General features: G+C 41.2%; 1 protein-coding gene across 2 annotated transcripts in view; it reads left to right on the top strand.

Moving 5' to 3' along the window:
* The first annotated feature begins 579 nt into the window (after nt 1–579).
* The window catches only part of mnt.S (MAX network transcriptional repressor S homeolog), a 54,744-nt gene continuing 36,393 nt past the window's right edge, over nt 580–18,930 (top strand). Inside the window, exon 1 of one of the 2 annotated variants that reach the window (XM_018249113.2) lies at nt 580–1,384. In XM_018249113.2, coding sequence (XP_018104602.1) covers nt 1,309–1,384 — 76 coding nt within the window. In that variant the 5' untranslated portion in view covers nt 580–1,308. The remainder of the gene's footprint in view (nt 1,385–18,930) is intronic. The other variant, XM_018249112.2, reaches the window with a different exon arrangement.

Below are 18,930 nucleotides of genomic sequence, written 5' to 3'. Positions count from 1 at the left end.
TGAATGTTGGTGGGCGCGCGCTAAGGGAGGGCTGGTTAGGGTCAGGTGAGTGTCGGGGAAATCCCAACCTGCACATCACTAATACACTTGTGGGGAAGGGGGGCGGAGTGGGTACTGAGTGCTGGCCTTAGAAATCCAGGCCTGGATGGGCCCATTGACCAATATCTAAACGAAAATTGTCCAGATGTTGATTGGGCTTTGATCCCTTCAGATCGAGGTTTGCAGCTGCAGACAATAATGCCAAACAATCGGATCAACCCAATATTTCTGACCTCAAGGTGGACATATTGGTTAAAACCATCTGCGGAACTATAGAGGTAGCCGACCCCCGCGATCATTGAGGCAACACGCAGGGAAAAAAGGGGAGCTCAGACCATGGGGTCAGTTTTTTCTATAGCATGAAAATCCCCCAAATGCTTGCGTGGTTATATGAGCAGTAGGGTTGCCACCTGGCTGGTAAAAAGGATGGTTGATCCCAAATGTTAAATATAGATAAATACATAAGAAGGCTGGTATTTTTTTCCAGAAAAGGTGGCAACCCTAATGCGCATGCAGATCAAAATGTGGTGTGGATGGGAGCACCTTGTGTGTGTGTGTGTGTATCTTATAATGTACAGCCATTTTGGACTCCCTGTCACAACGCAAGAAAATGAATAGCTGTACTTATGGCAGTGCCCAGGCCCAGACTGGCAATCTGTGGGTTCAGGCAAATGCTGTAAGGTCCCATAGACAATCACTAATTAGTGGGCTGGTTGAGTACTATTTGGGCCTCTCTGTGTACTTGGAATGCCAGGGCCTATTTTGATTCCCAGTAGTGCCAGTGTTTTGGCTGCTTAGTCAGTCCGTCCCTTCAGGTTCCTGTGCAGCAGAGCAGGGTGTGATTCCTATTAGTGAGTGAGCAGAAAGCAAAAGCAGAGCAGAAGCCCCACATCCTCCCCCTTCTCCTCCCCCTCCCTGTGAGTCACACACCAGGGCCAGTCAGTCCACACACCGGCTTTTCCTTCCAGCCGAGAGTAGCCGAGGGCTCTGTGAGTCCCTTTTTTTCTTGTTGTGTTTCTGTTACTCATCGCCATCTTGTTGCAACCCTTTTCTTGTCTGGAGGATCCGTGGGGGGGAACCTGGGTTGGATTTATTTTTTCCCATTGCATTTCATTGATTCAGTCAATTTCCCCCCCCCAACAATTCCCGGAGGTTGAGGAGAATCGCGCAGCCATCCTCTGTTTTTGGATCTTTTTATTTTGCTGGACTGGGGGGGAGGGGGGGAAGATAAAGAATTAAAGCGAAAGATTTTAGGGGAGCTGCTGAGAAATGAGCCTGGAGACACTGTTGCAAGCAGCCCTGTTCCTGGAATGGCAAGCCCAGCAACAACAGCAGAGAACACGTGGTAAGGAAGCTTTTTGGGGATGATGGGGCTTAGCAGGGGCGATCCATAAGTGACAGGGGGACGTGTTGCCTGTTTATGTTTTTTTCATCACACTCATGTGCTGCTGCAGATAAACTACACCTCCTGTTATCCTCCAATATCCTCCTACTGCTACAGGATCATTCAGACTCTCGTTTGGCTTTAACTTAGGTGTTTAGTACGTTCCCTCTGCATTCTGAGCATCTATTGGCGCTGCCTGAATCGGTTGTTCATTGTGAGTGACTGTAAGGTATATATATGTCAGTTATCTCGCTAAAATCGATGCCGGGTCGAGGATAGATTTTCCCCTTTGGGTCTGAGCCTTGAGCTGTCCATAATCAGGGCGGTGGCAATCCTCCAGCCTTTGCTAATACCCTGACATGGCCCGTCATATGACTTCCCGCAGTAGCACCGCCCCTTAACCGCTTTAGTGCCACTGCTGGAGCTTTTCACACAGCCTAAGGTTTCCAAATGACATTTTCCCCTTTTTTACGTTGGTGCGATTGGTGCTAATAGGGACTGCCGATATCGCTACGAGTTCTATCAATCTGAGAGAGGGGTTTGCTTGGAAAAGGCTGGCAGTCCGCGGGTTACTCTGCGTTGGTGACGTGTCAGGCTCCGCCCCTCCCCCCACGTGCACTGAGGACACGCCCTCAGCGGGAGAGGTTGGGGTTGAGCGGGACTGAGGCAGACAGGGCGGTGACGTGGGGGGAAGGAGGCGTGACTGCACGCACACAGCATGACCTATGGCGTTCACACCCTGATGGGAAGGGGTAAAAAAACAATATGATAGGCGGAGAGCTGCACATGCCAACATAATGCCTTTACATTGAAGCTTAGGGCACTGGCTAATGGTTGGGTATTGGGGGGGGGGGGGGGTTTCATATAATGTGGAACACAGTATTATTTCAATAGAGTCTATGGAATACTCTTCCCCTGACTCACACAATCCAGTTAGCAGTGACACTTCTGTTTATGGATTATATGGGCAATAGTATCCATATATATCGCAAAAATGAAAATTTTATATAAGCTTCGTCCTATGAAAATAATAAACTTTCTGAATACAATCAATTAAATATTCTGCATCTGATATAATCAAGTTCATCTTTACTATTCCTCTCTCAGCGTCTGTTTCTCTTCGTTCTGTCTTCATGCAGCAGCTGGGGGTCAGATGAATGATCCAATATATCTTATAGGGAGCTTCCTTTCCTAGCAGATGTATTAGAGATCATTCACATAACTGATTCCAGTACAAACAAAATCTAACAAAATAACTGCCTTTTGCACAAATTCTGCATGTAGAGAGACATGATGTCTGGTAGTGATGTGCAGGCCGACCCGATATCCGCGGTTTGGGCCAACCTCACATCTCACTTCCGTCTTCCGGGTTGCGTTTTTATAGACTCAAGCCTCTCGCCCCACCCCTTTTGTGATGCCATCAGCGGGGTGGGTTGGCGCCGGTCTATAAAAGAGACCGGAAGTTGGGCGCGGGGGGAGGGCGGATGGGTGCGGGTTGGGAAAAAGCCCGACCCGCACATCACTAATGTCAGGTGATATTAATAGAGTGTGCTGTAATATATCTTCTAGGCAAAAGGAGCCCCCCTATAAGATATATTGGATCTAACTGTCAATGATTATCGGACACCCAACTGCTACATGAAGAGAGAATGAAGAGAAATAGTGATGGGCGAATTTGTCCCGTTTTGCAGAAAAATTAGCGAATTTCCCGCAAAATATTTTATGCGAATTTTCGGGAATTTCCCGCGAATAAATTCACCCATCACTAAAGAGAAACAGTATGAAGACAAATTTGATTATTTCAGAAATGGTACAGAATTTTTAATTGATTGATTGATATGCTGAAGCTAATGTTACATTTTTGTGAAAGTTCCCCTTTAAGCTCTTTATTAGTGACTTGTTTTGTATAAGCGTCCTTTATAGTGCTTTAATTTGCATGTGTTGTGCAGCGTTTACGTTCATTTACACGCCACCCCCGCAGCGCTGCTGCTGTTTGTACGGCTCAGCCATTGACTCTAGCACAAGCCTCTAATTCTCTGGCTATTGTGACTTTAGGCTTTGCTTCAATTGCTTGTCACAATATTCCTGTTTTGTTATAACAGGGACAGCAGCATAGAACATAGCACTTTAATGATACCATTCTCCTTGCTCTAGTGCTGCTGAGAATATTTTAAGCTGTGTATATTTACACAATACTAGCTCTGTGTCTTTATGCTTCAGTGGGGCACAGTGTGATTATTGTGTCACGTAGTACTGCTGGTTACTGGACGAGGCTGACTGGGGAAAACACCAGGAAGTTCTATCTTACTAATGTCACTTGGCTCCACCCTTTTGGCATCTGTGATTTGTTAATATACACGCAGAAGTGCCCGTTGATAACCATTGATCAAAAGGGCAGGAATGGACAAATCAATAATGAAGGGCCTGTCAAAACCGGAGTGTGCAAGGAGCTCCAACAGTGCAAGTGATCAGAATTTTAATTATAAAGTTTTGGGGTATATGCTACCTTTATAGTAAGAACTGTGCACTTCCAAATGCTACATATAAATTAGAGACATGCACAGCTTCTTACTTAAATCATTTACTTGTGCATTTTATCCACAACAAAAATTCATGTTAATACATTCAAAAACACACCACAGTGCAGTGTCTATGCCTACCTTGTGTCAGCCACTCCTGACGCGTTTCGTGCTGTTGGGCGCTTCATCAGAGATCAAGTGATCAGAATTGCCACTGCTATTAATTACATGCACCAGGAGTTGTTTTATATATTCACTACCTGCTTTAGATGTTTTCATTTACGCATGCTGGGTCACTGTGTATGGGTTTGCACACTGTATTGGAATGGTTTTGGCTCATACATGTTACCTCTGGTTTGCTCCAGTTACTCGCATGGGCCTCCATTTTTCATTTATTTTAACAAGGTTTTATTAGATAGAACTTAATGAGCAACTATTTATAAAAATGGTTTCCTCCACTGCAGCTGTGGGCTGCACTCAACATGGGGCAATTGAAACTGCAGTGCACCCCATGCCAGGTATTGTGGTGGCTCACACAGGGTACTTTCTTTCAGTGAGGATAGCTATGTGCACATATGCCTTTCAGGGCACTTCTTTAAAGGAGAAGGAAAGGCGAAAACTAAGTAAGCTATATCAGAAAGGTCTATATAAATACACTAGAAAACCCTCAACGTAATGCTGCTCTGAGTCCTCTGTCAAAAGAATCACAGCATTTCTTTCCTTCTACACATGAGCTTCCTGTTTTCAGCTTAAACCTCCAGGGCTTGGACTTGAGCATGCTCAGTTTGCTCCTCTCCCCCTCTGGCAGGAAGTGATGTCACACCAAGCTAATATGGCATCTGCAATCCTAAACAAACAGAGACCGTGTCTAAAGCTGTTTAATCATGTATGGAAAAGCATTCCACGGAATAATATATAGCGTCTAGCTATAGCTGTAGCTTTCCTTCTCCTTTTACGTATGCATACATATAAGATGGTATCCAGGTGATGGTTACTATGCAACTGTATCGCCAGTATTTCATGTAATGCCTATATAGAGCTATGCTGCCTGCAGTGGGAGTAGACACGCAAACGCTCGGCCAGATATCTATCGGGGAGGACCCATCGGAAGCCCCCATACACTGGCAGATAAGCTGCCAAATCAGTCTAACTATCAACAGCTTTAATCTGCCAGTGTATGACCACCATTAATGTGTTGGCACACGGGTAGATTAGTCGCCAAGCAATAAGTCTTCTCCACTGCAGACGACTAATCTCCCCAAATGCCTTCGGTTTTCAGTCGCCTGAAGTTGCCTCACAAGGAAACTTCGGGAAACGAATCGATAACTGGTGTTGGGCACACTCCAGAGGAGGATCATATATATATTCCACAGAAGCACACAGACACTTGCCTGATCATTATCTCACGCTCATCCTCTCTGTATGTCATCAGGACAGGCAGCGTGAACTTGTGTTGACAGCCTAACACAACACATTCTCAGCATGTGCTTGCTAATCCCGTGTGCTGCTCACTCCGTGCCGCCCCCCTGCAGAACAGCTCTGCCTTTATTACATTTTCTGTTAAGCCAGCATAATACTTTTTATTTTTCATGCAGACGCATTGCTGCATACAGGGGAGGGGGTTGTGTATATATTTTCACCTTCCAGACAATGCTTAATCATGCTGCCCCCCCCTCCATGTACAGATGTGTTGGGGGTGGCGTGTAAAAGTGGGAGGAGATTTTTATTTCCCCTTCTGTCCTATACGGATGCTGTGTCTGGTTCTTGGGAGAGCCCTCCTGAGTACACAGATGGGGGAAGGGCAGACAGTATAGGGCAATCCTTCTGAACCAGCTTTCTGCTCAAACTGAGTGTAGAAATCGGAGCTATTACCACTTGCTGGTGCTTAGTGATGCACACTCTGTAATACAGATAGGCGCCAGATTCCTACAGCACTTAACACTGATTGGAAAGAACAGGATTCAAGCACAGGTTTTCCTCAGTATATGCTTATTTTGTGCTGTGATTATGGCGGCTTCAAAGTTTCGACTATTGTACAGTGCTGATAAAATCGCCTCTTTTTTTCCGTCCCTCTGAGCATGTTATTCTGCTGCTGACCTGAGCAGACAAGAGTCTTAGAAGTTTTTTGTCATGTAGTACAACCTCATGACAAGTTGTTTTCAGATAGATCACCAGAAATAACGGCTTTTTCCAATTACTTCTATGTAACTTCCAATTTTCTATGTGTCAGCGTTTTTCTAATATTGAAGTGTAAAGTGTCATTTTTCATCTTCTAAGTGCAGAGACACATGGTCAGATTCGGGGAGATTATTCGCCCGGCGACAAATCTCCTCTTCTTTGGGGCAACGAATCTCCCTGAACTGCCTTCCCCTGCCTTCCCACTGGCTATAATGAAAATCGCCAGCGGGATGGCACTTGGAGCATTTCGTTTTCCGAGGAGGCAACTTCGGAAAACAAAGTGCTCAGAGAGCCATCCCAGCTGCGATTTTCATTATAGCCAAGGGAAGGCAGTGCGGGGAGATTAGTTGCACCGAAGAAGAGAAGATTTGTCGCTGGGCGACTAATCTCCCCGAATCTGACCATGTGTCTCTACCCTAAGGGTTGAAGCACACGGGCAGATTCTGGGCGATTTAGTCGCCTGGTGACTAATAGCCTCTTCTGCGGGGCGACAATCTCCACAAACTGCCTTCCGCCTGCTATAATGAGAAAACTCCAGCGCCAATGCACTCGCGACGCTTCGGTTTCCTAAGTCGCCCAAAGTTTCCTCGTGGGGCAACTTCAGGTGACTTCGGAAATCGAAGTGTAGGATTGTTTTTTCATTATAGCAGGGGGAAGGCAGTTCAGGGAGATTGTCGCCCAGCAGAAAAGGCAATTAGGTGCCAGCAGGCCTGGATTTGTGGAAAGACCATCTAGGCCCAGGCCTAGGGTGGCAGGATTTTAGGGGGGCGGTATGCTGCCCAACCACAGCCACATTGGTTCAAAAACACTGGGGATGCGCTGGAGATACAATAATTTTTTAAATCCCCATTGCTCCTGTCTACATGATGAAAATTTGCACGAATAAAGGGGAGGGGACAGGGATGACAAACGGCAGTGGGCCTAGGGGCGCACACTATGTAAATCCGGCCGTGGTCGCCAGGCGACTAAATCTCCCCGAATGTGCCCGTGTGCTAGCTCCCTAAAGCAGCTCTGGGAAGGGGGGGGGGGTTGCTGACCCTGTAAACTGTTCTAAATATTAAATATCGTTGTCACTGCTGAGCAGAATCTTTGGGTTTCATTACAGGCAACTGTCAGAATTGAAACAATAGTTGCTAATACTCCAGAGATGCTGCTGATAAATGTATCAACTAAATGTTGCAAAATTGTAACAGAGACAGGAACATTCAACTTTAAACTTAGATTTTGGAAAAACTGTAAAGAATAAACAATGGAAAGTAATTGAAACAAGTCTGAAAACAGCTGAACTGAAAAAAAGTGTTTGGAAGGCGAACAACCCCTTTAATTTTGCTATATATTACACAGAGCAAGTTTAAGATTTGTTTCAGTGATTGGAAGACGATTGCTGCACCTTTGATAAAAGTTGTCAGGTTTTATGCCAGATCTTGTAATTAATAGTAACCAATCAGATGTTTGTTATGGCTCTCTAGACCCCGTGCAAATTTGGGGACTTTTATCACATTACGTTCTTTTGTTATGCCTAAATACCCAGTCGCAGGCAAATTATTGCTGTTTATATACCTGGTTTAAGCTCCATTTGCTCCATGTGTGGCCACGGACAAGACTGTAGTCTGCCTGTCAGAGTGCATAAGGAGCCAATTCCATCCAGAACCTTCAAATATGCATTCCTGGCCAGAATCTGCTCCATGTGCATGCAGAATATAGTCCTATTGGTTCACACACACATATAGGTCAGCTGAAAAAAAAAAAAAGACATGCAGCAGTAGCCTAAGCTCGCAACTTGATGTACCCCACCTGTTTAGCTCTTCATTGTGACACAGTCGGTGCAAAGAATGGGATGCAGTAACTCGTGCATTTACTTGCGTTTTAATGTATGAAAGAGCCTCCAAGAGCTGTAAAAACACATCTGAACCTGGCTTCTGCAGCCCCTTTAGTTTAGGTGTGCTAAATGCTAATCTTATTTATGCCACAAATTGTAATTCATTTAAAGTGGAATTTCCTGGTGGGGAACTATATGACAACATCATTTTCCTTAAGATTATATCACTAAAAGCTGCACAGGAATATATATATATATATATATATATATATATATATATATATATATATATATATATATATATATATATATATATATATATATATATATATATATATATAATTTTTTTTTTTTTTTTTTTGAGTTCTGTAATTTCGTAGTAAATCTGCCGTGTGGTTTCAAGTGATCCATCACTTTTGCGCACAGCGTAACTGCTTGAAATGCATACACAATCCACAGCAGTCTGTGCAGTGTATCCAGCTGTTCTTGTCGGCATTAAATAAGATTAAATAATTCATATTTGGGCTCAAATTCATCTCTTTGAAGCAGCTGATTATTATCTAATGAATGAAAATGTGCATACGGATTTGCATGTCAGCTGCTGGGGCTAATTGCTCCCAAACAATCCATACAGATAATCTCTAGGATTTATGTATTCTAAACCTGGGGCAAACTCTGTAGTGATTCTCAGGAAGACTGGTTTTATGGCAAGATCTCCAAGTAGATAAATGACTACTTTAATGTTCAATAAGTGAATTTTTGTTCTTTGTGCAACTTGGTGAAGAGAAGAGCTAGCATTCATTATCTGCACTGGATCCATATTCTGCACAGAGGATTGAGGAAAGGAGTCAGTTGATTTATTGCAAATGTGCTGATGCTGGTATATGCCTGGAGTAATGTCCGGTGGGAGATTTGACACCACAATGTGACCTCTAACATAGAAACCTTCTGGCTGGAAGTGACACATGTCATAGGGAGGTTAAAGTAGGTGGGTATCTCAGCTGATGATTACTATGGAGTTACTTCTGAACTGCCTTCAAAGGTGACAGCTCATATGAAACAGTGGAATTCAACTCCTTTTGGGTGACAAACACTTAGACGAATGATCACATTGGGAAAAGGGGGAAGTGCTTGATAAATGAGCCAATTATTAAACATTGCTGACTGAGGAAAGGGCAACATAATTAGTGCTAATAAAACTTAATTAGATAGAGAAAATGCCAGAAAGTTCCAATTTAACCTGAAAAAATGCCTATTCAAGCAGTTGCTTGAGTGAAAGAAGAGGTTGCTTAATTTGTCAGAATAACCCAATAACCCCTATGGCAGAAAAGCTTTGCTTTTATTATCCAAAACTTATAAGTATATTAGAACTGTCTACTGCCCTGCAGTGTTTAAAGTTGTGTGTGCCCCAGAGGCTTAAACGTAGTTTATTTAAGTAAGCATCTGTGTTTGAGTTTGAGACGGCTCTTTGTATTGATAAAGGGCTGAGTTCTGGCCTGAAAAGTTGCATTTTTCAGATCAAAGCTATGTAAAGTTAATAAAGGCTTTTTCAACGTATGTCTTTTGATGGTGCTGTCTTCTACAATTTTAGAAGGACCGTATGGCCCATGTTTGCATAGGACATGGTAAACTCTTTTGAATGGAATTGTTTCAGTTCATTAGTCAATATTAAACAGGGGTCAAGTGTCACTTCTCACAATTATTCTGCCTTCAGAGGATCTCTTAAAAAGCATTGCTTTAGAGATGCTTAGCATAGCCACAATGTGCACTGTATCCTGTTAATCTCACTTTACGACTCCTGATCTTGCCCAACCCCACACCCTGTTTCTCATACCCCTTTCTTATTGTAAGTGCTTTTGGGTACCCTCTTTGCTTCTTGTATCGGTAATCCGCTATTTTGTACTTCATCTATATGCAACCATTTATTGTACAGCACTGCTGAATATGTTGATGCTATATAAATATGTGTTAATAGTAATAATGATGACATGTTAATTTATTGTTCCCTTAGATCAGTGGTTCATACTTCTGTTTTGAGTGATTGAAGTGCCAGGTTAACCTAAAAACATGAGAAAGGGCCAGGTGCCCGAAACATGTTGTGTGGTAATGGAATAAAAAGCCTAATTGCAGTTATGCTGCGTTTGTGAGTGTTTCCAACTGCTATTATAAACCTAAAAACATGGCACCAAATCACAAAGCGACATCCCACAGTCTTGAACTTAAACCTACTATTTCCTAACACAAACACAGATGATTTTAGTTCAAGACTATAGATGCCACTGTTCATGCTTTAATGCCACATTTTCAGCCTGGTTAAAGATTAAAGCAGGGGTGCCCAAAAGGTAGATTGGGATCTACCAGTAGACTTTTAGCTGGTGATGAGTAGATCTAAGGCACTGTCAACAAACAGCTTGACTTAATTACCCTTAATTACTAGTTTAATTATTTTCATTAAAATTTGTATTACAGTTTATTTATTAAAGTTACATAATAAATAGTTGTTAGTTAAACCTAGCAAAATACATTTGCTCATAAATCAATACAATATTTAACTGTTTTCATTAGAACAGAATGACAACAATGTTTTTATGGATGTAGATCATAATGGGACAACATCACTAAAAGTAGACCTCTCATTAGTAAAGTATGGGCACACCTTGATTAAAGTGTCCAAATTAGCCATATGTACCAGTGCCCTTACACACCAGTATATGATGAAAACCCTTTGTCATGCAAAAAAAGACTGTGGTTTTAAAGGCATAATTGCTTCAAATTAGGGGTATTATTTGGCTTTACTGGTACTTCTAAAAAATTTACAAGTAGGAGCAATTAAAATGTAGATACATTGCTTCCCAACTGGTTAGTGAATGCTGCTATTCTAATAGTGATTGTATTGAATCACACCTCATAGATGGGCAAGGTAAATTTCACGTTCACCTACAGCAAAGACCTTGTCATGTGTTTTTCAGCTTGAAAGCTTCTTCCTCTTTAGGCAAAGCCTTGGCACTTGTACTAGGAAGGTCAACCAGGGCAACTCCTGCTTCATCAGTAGCAACATATTGATTCCTGGTGGCATTGTGTGTGTTTGTAATGCATGTTAGCCATCAATTTGATCTTGTATTGGGCTTTGGCTACTCATTGATTCCTGAGAATTGTTTCAGACGAAACAACATTTTTTTTTTTTTGCTTTTTTTTCAAAAACAGCTCTTAAGTCACACCTATTGTGGTGAGCAATTGCCCTGCAGCTTAGTTATGTGCCATGGACATCAGCACATATTAGGTTATAGCTACAGTATGTAAGCTTGCATTGGCTTTACCTGTCCTGAACTGGTACAGCCTTATTTATTTTTGCTCTTTGTATCTCAATGCCACATGTGCGCAGATAGCAATTCAGGATCAGGTAAATGCTAGCTCTGCAGGAGAACACTCTGTCAATCTCTTCATGGATTTTCAAAGCCATTGTGGTTATACCCATATGGCAATTGGAAAAGTGGCAGCATCATGCAACATTTTACTTATGACACCAAACTGGTGAAAGGCAGTTGACATTCAAGTCAATGGCAGGCAGGACAAGTGGGGACAAACCTGTGGCAATTAATAAAGCAACAGTTCATAAAAGATGGCCTCTAACAATTTGGTGTCTCTTTTTATATTGATTTTTAAAAGCCATTTTACAACTATTGAATTTTGCTTGCTGCCAACATAGTTCACCTTTTCTTGGTGTAACAAGTTTCCGTTATTAGTTTCTTCAACTCAAGATTTAAAATGATTTTCAGAGTGAATTCTTTGTCTGTTGTCTGCCAGTTGACATTGTTTGCCTGATGCAGTCATATTTCTAACTGTAGGGATTTTTGTTGGGCTAATTATAATTTTTACAGTTTGGTCAATTACCAAAAATCAGCCACTGTGCCATTTTGGTGGCCAACCTTATCATCATATAGGCCCATCTCCCTACTTAATCAACATCTAAAAATCAAACCAAAATAATGGCAGCCGGACTGTAAAACATTCTCCCGCACGTATAGAACACACATCAAGTAAGCTTCTTGAAGCAACGGCACTCAGTCCTGGTCCTTACAAATACAAATGCTCAACCTATTTTGTGCCCTCTATACACAACCACACACTCAAGTCACAGCTAATGGCCCTAACGCAGAAAGATTCATAATAAAACACAGAACCAGACAGTTGTCCGCTTTCACCCGTACTCTTCAATGTGGCACTAGATTCTCTATTTAGACATATCCTATCTGACAAAACATTAAATGGTATAACGATAGGTGGCTACTATCAAAAACATATAGCATATGTTGATGATATCCTCCTCTTTGTTAACAAACTAAAGAATGGGCTACCAATGATTCTAAAGAAAATAAGACTTTGGTAACACAGCGGGTTTTCAAATAAACCTAGGAGAAGCCCTACGATTACAACACACAGACCCCGGATTACTTCATTCCCATTTAAAAAAAAACAATCATTTGGACACATGTCTAAAATGTGGTAAGAGCAGTTATTGCACACTGCCTTTGATCTTGTTCACAAATACAACACTTTTGTGGATAAATCATTAGTTACTGGAAGGATCTATCAGGCAAACACCTACACATCACAGCTCCTTGGGCTGTCCTCAGGAAATGTTCCTCTAACACACATACTACAAAAACAGAAAATGCACTGGGTGAACAATTAGCCGCAGCAGCTAGTAAAAGCTGTCTTACACCAATGACTCTCACATACCCCTTCGACCATCTCCCGGATAGTCCACAAAAGTCCCGGATTTTGTGGACTACTGTTGGTCTAGGGGCCGCAGACAGTTTGTCGAACCCCAAACACTGAATTCAAGTCACAATACACTGTGAAGACCGTGACGCATGGTGGCGCAAGTATCATGATTTGGGGATGTTTCTCATACTGTGGTGTTGGGCCTATTTATTGCATACCAGGGGTTATGGTTCGTTTCAATACATCAAGAGGTTATGCTGAAGAGGAAATGCCCTTGAAATGGGGGTTTCAACAAGACAACGACCCCAAACACACCAATAAATGAGCAACATCACCCGGCAGTGCAAACTTTGATTTGAAGCAACGTAGGGGGTTCTTCACAGTCAGGACAGTAAGGTTGTGGAATGCACTGCCGGGTGATGTTGTGATGGCTGTTTCAGTTAATGCCTTTAAGAATGGCTTGGATGATTTTTGGACAGACATAATATCAAAGGCTATTGTGATACTCTATTGTGAACTCTATATTTAGTATAGGTATGGGTATATAGAATTTATGTAAAAGTAAGGAGGGGTGTGTGTATGGATGCTGGGTTTTCATTTGGAGGGGTTGAACTTGATGGACTTTGTCTTTTTTCAACCCAATTTAACTATGCAACATCTTGGTTCCAGACCAACAAGATTTAAGTTATGGAGTGGCCAGCCCGATCCATGGGACCTTAAAGGAGAAGGAAAGTCTTAACCACTTGGGGGTGCCAAATGTTAGGAACCCCCAAGTGAATGTATTTACTTACCTGGGGTTATTCCAGCGAACACCATGGAGCACTTCTCTTCCGGCTTCTTCTGTCTTCAAATCTCCCGGGGCAGATGCATGCGCAGTAAAATGAAAAAGCCGAATTTGTAGTTAAAGTTCGGCTTTTTGCTCTAATGCGCAGCCACGAGATGACAGAAGAAGCCGGAAGAGGATCGCTCCATGGTGCTCGCTGGAATAACCCCGGGTCACGCGCCACTGACTTCGACGGAGTTCCGGGCGTACGGAGGGGGCTTGGGGCCCGGCTGCACGTCCCGCGCCAGGGCCCAGCCCCCTCTAGTTACATTACTGCTAACATTTGGCACCCCCAAGTGGTTAATGACTTTCCTTCTCCTTTAATCGAATAGAAAATTGTAAGTTGACATCAAAAATGCTGTATCTGAGGCAAAACCAAGAAATGCAGAAGAATTGTGGAATGTAACAAGTGACAAAAGTTGGTGGACTCCATACAACACAGTTGTGCAGCAGTTCTCAGAAACACTGATTATACAACTAAATATTAGTTCAGTGATTCAAAGGATTCAAAGCATTTAACAGTTTATACAGTGAATGTTAATATTCCCTTTTCTTCACTGAAGGAACAACACAAATTTCATACATTTTTCTTCATTTTTTGATTTGGAATAGAATATGCAGTGTTTCCAATTAGTGATGGGCGAATTTATTCGCCAGGCGCAAATTCCCGCGTTTTGCCGCCAGTGAATAAATCCGCAATCTGTTGCGAAAATTTGCCGGCGTCAAAAACGAGATGCCGGCGGCGTTTCGTGAATATATCCGCCGCTTCGCAGATTTCACAGGAAATTCATAAAAATTTTCACTATTCCCATTGCATTTGCGTGTATGGAAATAAAAGCTATTATAAGGATTTTAAGCTTTATTTGTTTTTTAAAACACAGTGATATTCTGATCACAACTGCAAAAGTACAAAGTTGGGGATGAGCAATATCCTACCTGCAGCCCTTCCTGGTTGAACTATAATTTTCAGGATCCTCTAGCAACTTTTGGATTCTAGAGTTTTCAGTTCAGCAACAGCTCTAAGAGAAACAAATAATTAATAACCCGGTATAATTTGTAACCTTGATTCTGATTTTTAAAAAAAAAAAAAATGGATATTTAAAGGGGGCTTATGCAGACCTTGACAAAGCACCTCCTCATGTACAGGTATGGGACCTGTTATCCAGAATGCTCAGGCCCTGGGGCTTTCCGGATAATGGATCTTTCCTTAATTTGGATCTTCAAAAAAAACATGTAAATATTAAATAAACCCAATAGGATGGTTCTGCTTCCAATAAGGATTAATTATATATTAGTTTGGATCATGCACAATGTACTGTTTTATCATTATAGAGAAAAAGGAAAACATTTTTTTTAAAAAAAAAGTGGATTATTTGGATAAAATGGAGTCTATGGGAGACTGCCTTTGCGTAATTTGGAGCATTTCCAGCTCTCTTTTGATAAAGTAATTTTGAGGCCATCATGTGTCTCCCAAGATTTGCCAATAGGCTACCAATTTTGGCCAAAGTTGCAACCATGTTGTATGGAGTCTTGGAAATATTTATGCAAATTGCTGCTGAGAGACAGTGTTTCCATTCAATGATTATATCATAGCAAAGGGGAGATTTAATTAAAATCTATGTAATAACAAAATATGTTGTTGGGCGAAAGCTCTAGCTCAATCTACTATATTTCCCACAATTTCTTTCATCTATTATCTGTTATTTAGGTAGCTCCGGCACATTTTTACAACAGTAATTCAATACAGTAATTCAATACTGTTAAGTAATACAGTATTCACATCAGTCCTTCCCCATTACAGTCTGATGTCCCCATCACATTCTTTTATAATCGTGTCAATTTTATCAGAGGCCTGTATATTTTTTGGGTGTGGGAGGGAGCTGAAGTACCTGGAGGAAACCCTGACAACATACCAATTTTGTGCAGCTAGCGGCCAAACAGGAATCAAACGTTGGACCATCGAGTTTGCAGTGCAGAAGTGCTACCTACCAACCTGCTGTACTGCTCAGTAAAAGTATGTGATAATTTCAATAATATTGACATAGTAAAGGGAATTTAAACCCTCCAAATATTAATTTGTTTTAACTTTTACTTGGTGTCCTTGAGCAACTTACAAATATTTAAAAACAAAACTGCTATGTGCACATAATATGACTTAGGCACAGAGTGTTTACTTAGATGAATATGCACAATTCTAGTTCTTTAAACATTTCAATGCCGAGTGTTTGGGTATCCACGTGCCTGTTGAACAGCTAATCCCCCCCTCCCCCACGCCTCTTCATGTCCCTGTGCCCTAGAAAAGCGCAGGCGTGGCCCGATGAAAATAAGACAGAGGGAGGACGCCGGGAGATGCTCAACAGGTACTCTTGCATCTTTAACCAATTCAGATGTATCCATCTGGGTCAGTGCAATTATGACATATCCCTATACATCATTTACTTCTGCTGTCCCGAGTTTAGTTTTTTTTTTTTTTACTATAAAATCTGAATTTTGGGTGGAAAATTTATTAAACCCTGAGGGTGTTAAAAGGAAAAAGAAAAAAAAAAAGTACTCCAAGTCAGACCTACCAATCCGAAGATTTAGTGGTTTTTGGGCAAAAATCCAAAAAAAGTTTTTGGGTGTAAACTCCGAAAAATTCATATGATTAGAATTTTTCATGATTTGATTGTTTTTCCCGCACAGGAAATTTGTGGAGAAATGTATTGATAAGGGGAAAAAAACTGCGGATTTGGTCGGACTATTTTTCCGAAAATTATCAGAAAGTTTCAAGATTCTGATTAAAATAGGATTGGGCTAATATCACAGAAAGGTAGTTTTTCTGCTTGTAAATTTCCTTAGATGGAGAAATTCCCAAACTGCCCACGCCACCTCTCATTGACATTTATGGAAACTGCCTGTTAGCAATGGTGTAAGTAAGCCCTACAATGCTGAAATGTGTGTGTTTTGATGTAAAAAAAACAAAACAAAAAAAAAACCTGCCTGTGTCAGTTTCCATAACAAGAGTAGGTAACAGTCGGCTGACAGTGGGTGTATGTAGGCCGAAAAGGACAGTATATCAACTACTTTAACTGAATGTAATGGCTATGGCTTGTGCAGAACATATTAAAGGCTTATTGTTTTATTTTATTTTATTTAATTTAAAATATAGGATTTGTGTTATTTCTGGAGCAAATCGGAAAATTGAAGCTACTCCTGGTTTTTGCGAGACCGGTAATTACCTTGCTACAATATTCCTGTTTAGCTCAACAAATGCTTTGTGATTTAAAACAATAGGCAAAAAACTCTGTTCTCTACAAGCACTATTTATTGCGCTTATGTTGAACAAAGGGGTACACTGCCCCTTTTAGTAAAGGATTAATCATATTAAATTTTTTCCTAAGATTTTTTTTTATAATAAAATGTTACATTAAAAACAAACTGGAATTTCAGGGATTTGAAATAAATCACAGACTAGAGTCTCCATGCTGGATTTTTTATTCGGTAAAAAAAAAAAATTGCTGGCCAAGGATCTGAATACATTTGCATACCTCCCAACTGTCCCATTTTCTGCAGGACAGTCCCGATTTTGAAAACTCAGCCCGCAGTCCCAGGGTTTGTTACTGAAATATCCTGACTTTCTCTTTGATCTCCTGCACTGACGCCAGAAAAAGATACGTTTCTTGATTAAAATAAGAGGCTTTTTAGCAGAGAGCCCAGAACAGCCAGCAGCTGCACTTAGATCTTTTGTAACAATTTAAGATAAGCAAAGAAACAATTGTAGCTTTAAGATAAGCAGGTCTCTTGGGAGAACTGAGACTAAGCTTAAAGGGCAATTCAATTTCATTAGCAAAACTATTAAAACACATAAAACATTGAACTAAAACTCCTAGAAATGTGTTCAAACTTTCATAACCTGACAAATTTTGTAAAATAGTTCACTGTAATTAGGGGATGGGGCCATAAAATGGGCGTGACCAAAAATGTTTGTCTCGGGGCACACGTTTTTGTCCCTCTTTTTGTTTTTCAAATGTTGGGAAGTATAGTTACCATGATTGGTCTAGAAGTTGTAGTGGGTAGCATCAATAGCTGCTACTGGTATGCTCCAAGCTAATTGACTACTAATGCTGTCCTTAACAATGTGCGCCATTTCTCAGCCAAAAATTGTTGCTACAAGTTGTGCACTACTTACAAAATGCAAGGGCTAGATAGTGCATGTATTGTTGCAATGTTTCCTAGTTGCACCAGATGCAACTTTGTTCACAGGCTGCTTTTACATTGGAATTCTGGGTGAAAATCCTTCATTGTGGGTAAAAAAAAATAAAACATGTTGATTTGCTGCCAGAAATTGCACTGTAATTTGTAAATGAAGCTTCGGGTGTCTCTTTATTATGCTTATTAGCTAATTTGATTTGCTTTTTAGTATACATTTAGTTTAAGCATAGCTTTAATGTTATATTAATGCAAATCTACTGTGCACGGTACTTAAATGTCTTGTGAAACCAAATCTAATTGATTATCCTTCTGTTTGCTTGGAAAATATATATCAGATTTTAGGTAGGTTATACACAGGCTAAATCAAGCTGGCATTTTGGCCCATTCGAACTGAGCAGGCAACTTCTCTGCCCATGTATGGGCCCACCCCGATAGCCTACCCGATAGATATCAGGTCTGAAAATCCTTTTAGGTGAGAACCACATTGGTGAACTTCGTTGAATATAAAAAAAAAATGCATATATGCAATATATGCAATTTTTTGCACACCCCAAATGTAAAATTGCAGGCATCACATCGGATGCGACGGAAATAAGGTAAGTAATGCCAGTGTCGGATCCTGTCTCATTGTTGATGCAACACGACTGTCGGATGCAGACGCAGCATGCAGCTTCTGCGACACGATCTGACAATTGAATTACTTACCTTATTTCCGTTGCATCCGATGTGACGCCTGCGATTTTGTTCAGCACGGCAGATCGGGGTGGAATCGGCCGTGTAATCCTGCCCTTAGTGTTTATAGATGAATGGAACCCAGCGTCATTTACATCATTTAGCCTTCTCTGGACTGCTGGAGGTTATAAATGAATGATTCGAGTGAATTAAAGTATTCCCAGACTGAACTATATAATATTGCAACAAGATGTCTTCCTCTTCCTCCATTCATGTGCTGAGCTGCCCATAGTAGTTTTGGGCCTTGTTTAAAATGCATATATTGAGCCCATGTGTTTGTATATAGCAAGGTTTGTGGAACATGCAGTTGCAGTTTAACAAATGCTGGAGGATTGTAGGTCTAAATGATTTAAGGTTTAAATGATTTTTTTTTAAAACTTTACTCTGTACTTTACTACTGTAAAGGCCCCCATACACAGGCCAATAAAAGCTGCCGACAGACCGAGGTGGCAGCTTATTGGCCCGTGTGTGGGGCCATCCGGCGACGGGCAGGTTAAAAAATCCTGTCTAAAAAAAAAAA

The sequence above is a fragment of the Xenopus laevis genome, chromosome 2S, assembly GCF_017654675.1.
Source record: "Xenopus laevis strain J_2021 chromosome 2S, Xenopus_laevis_v10.1, whole genome shotgun sequence".
NCBI lineage: Eukaryota > Metazoa > Chordata > Amphibia > Anura > Pipidae > Xenopus > Xenopus laevis.
Note: the sequence above shows the minus strand (reverse complement) of the source record. Positions and strands in the feature narration are given on the sequence as shown.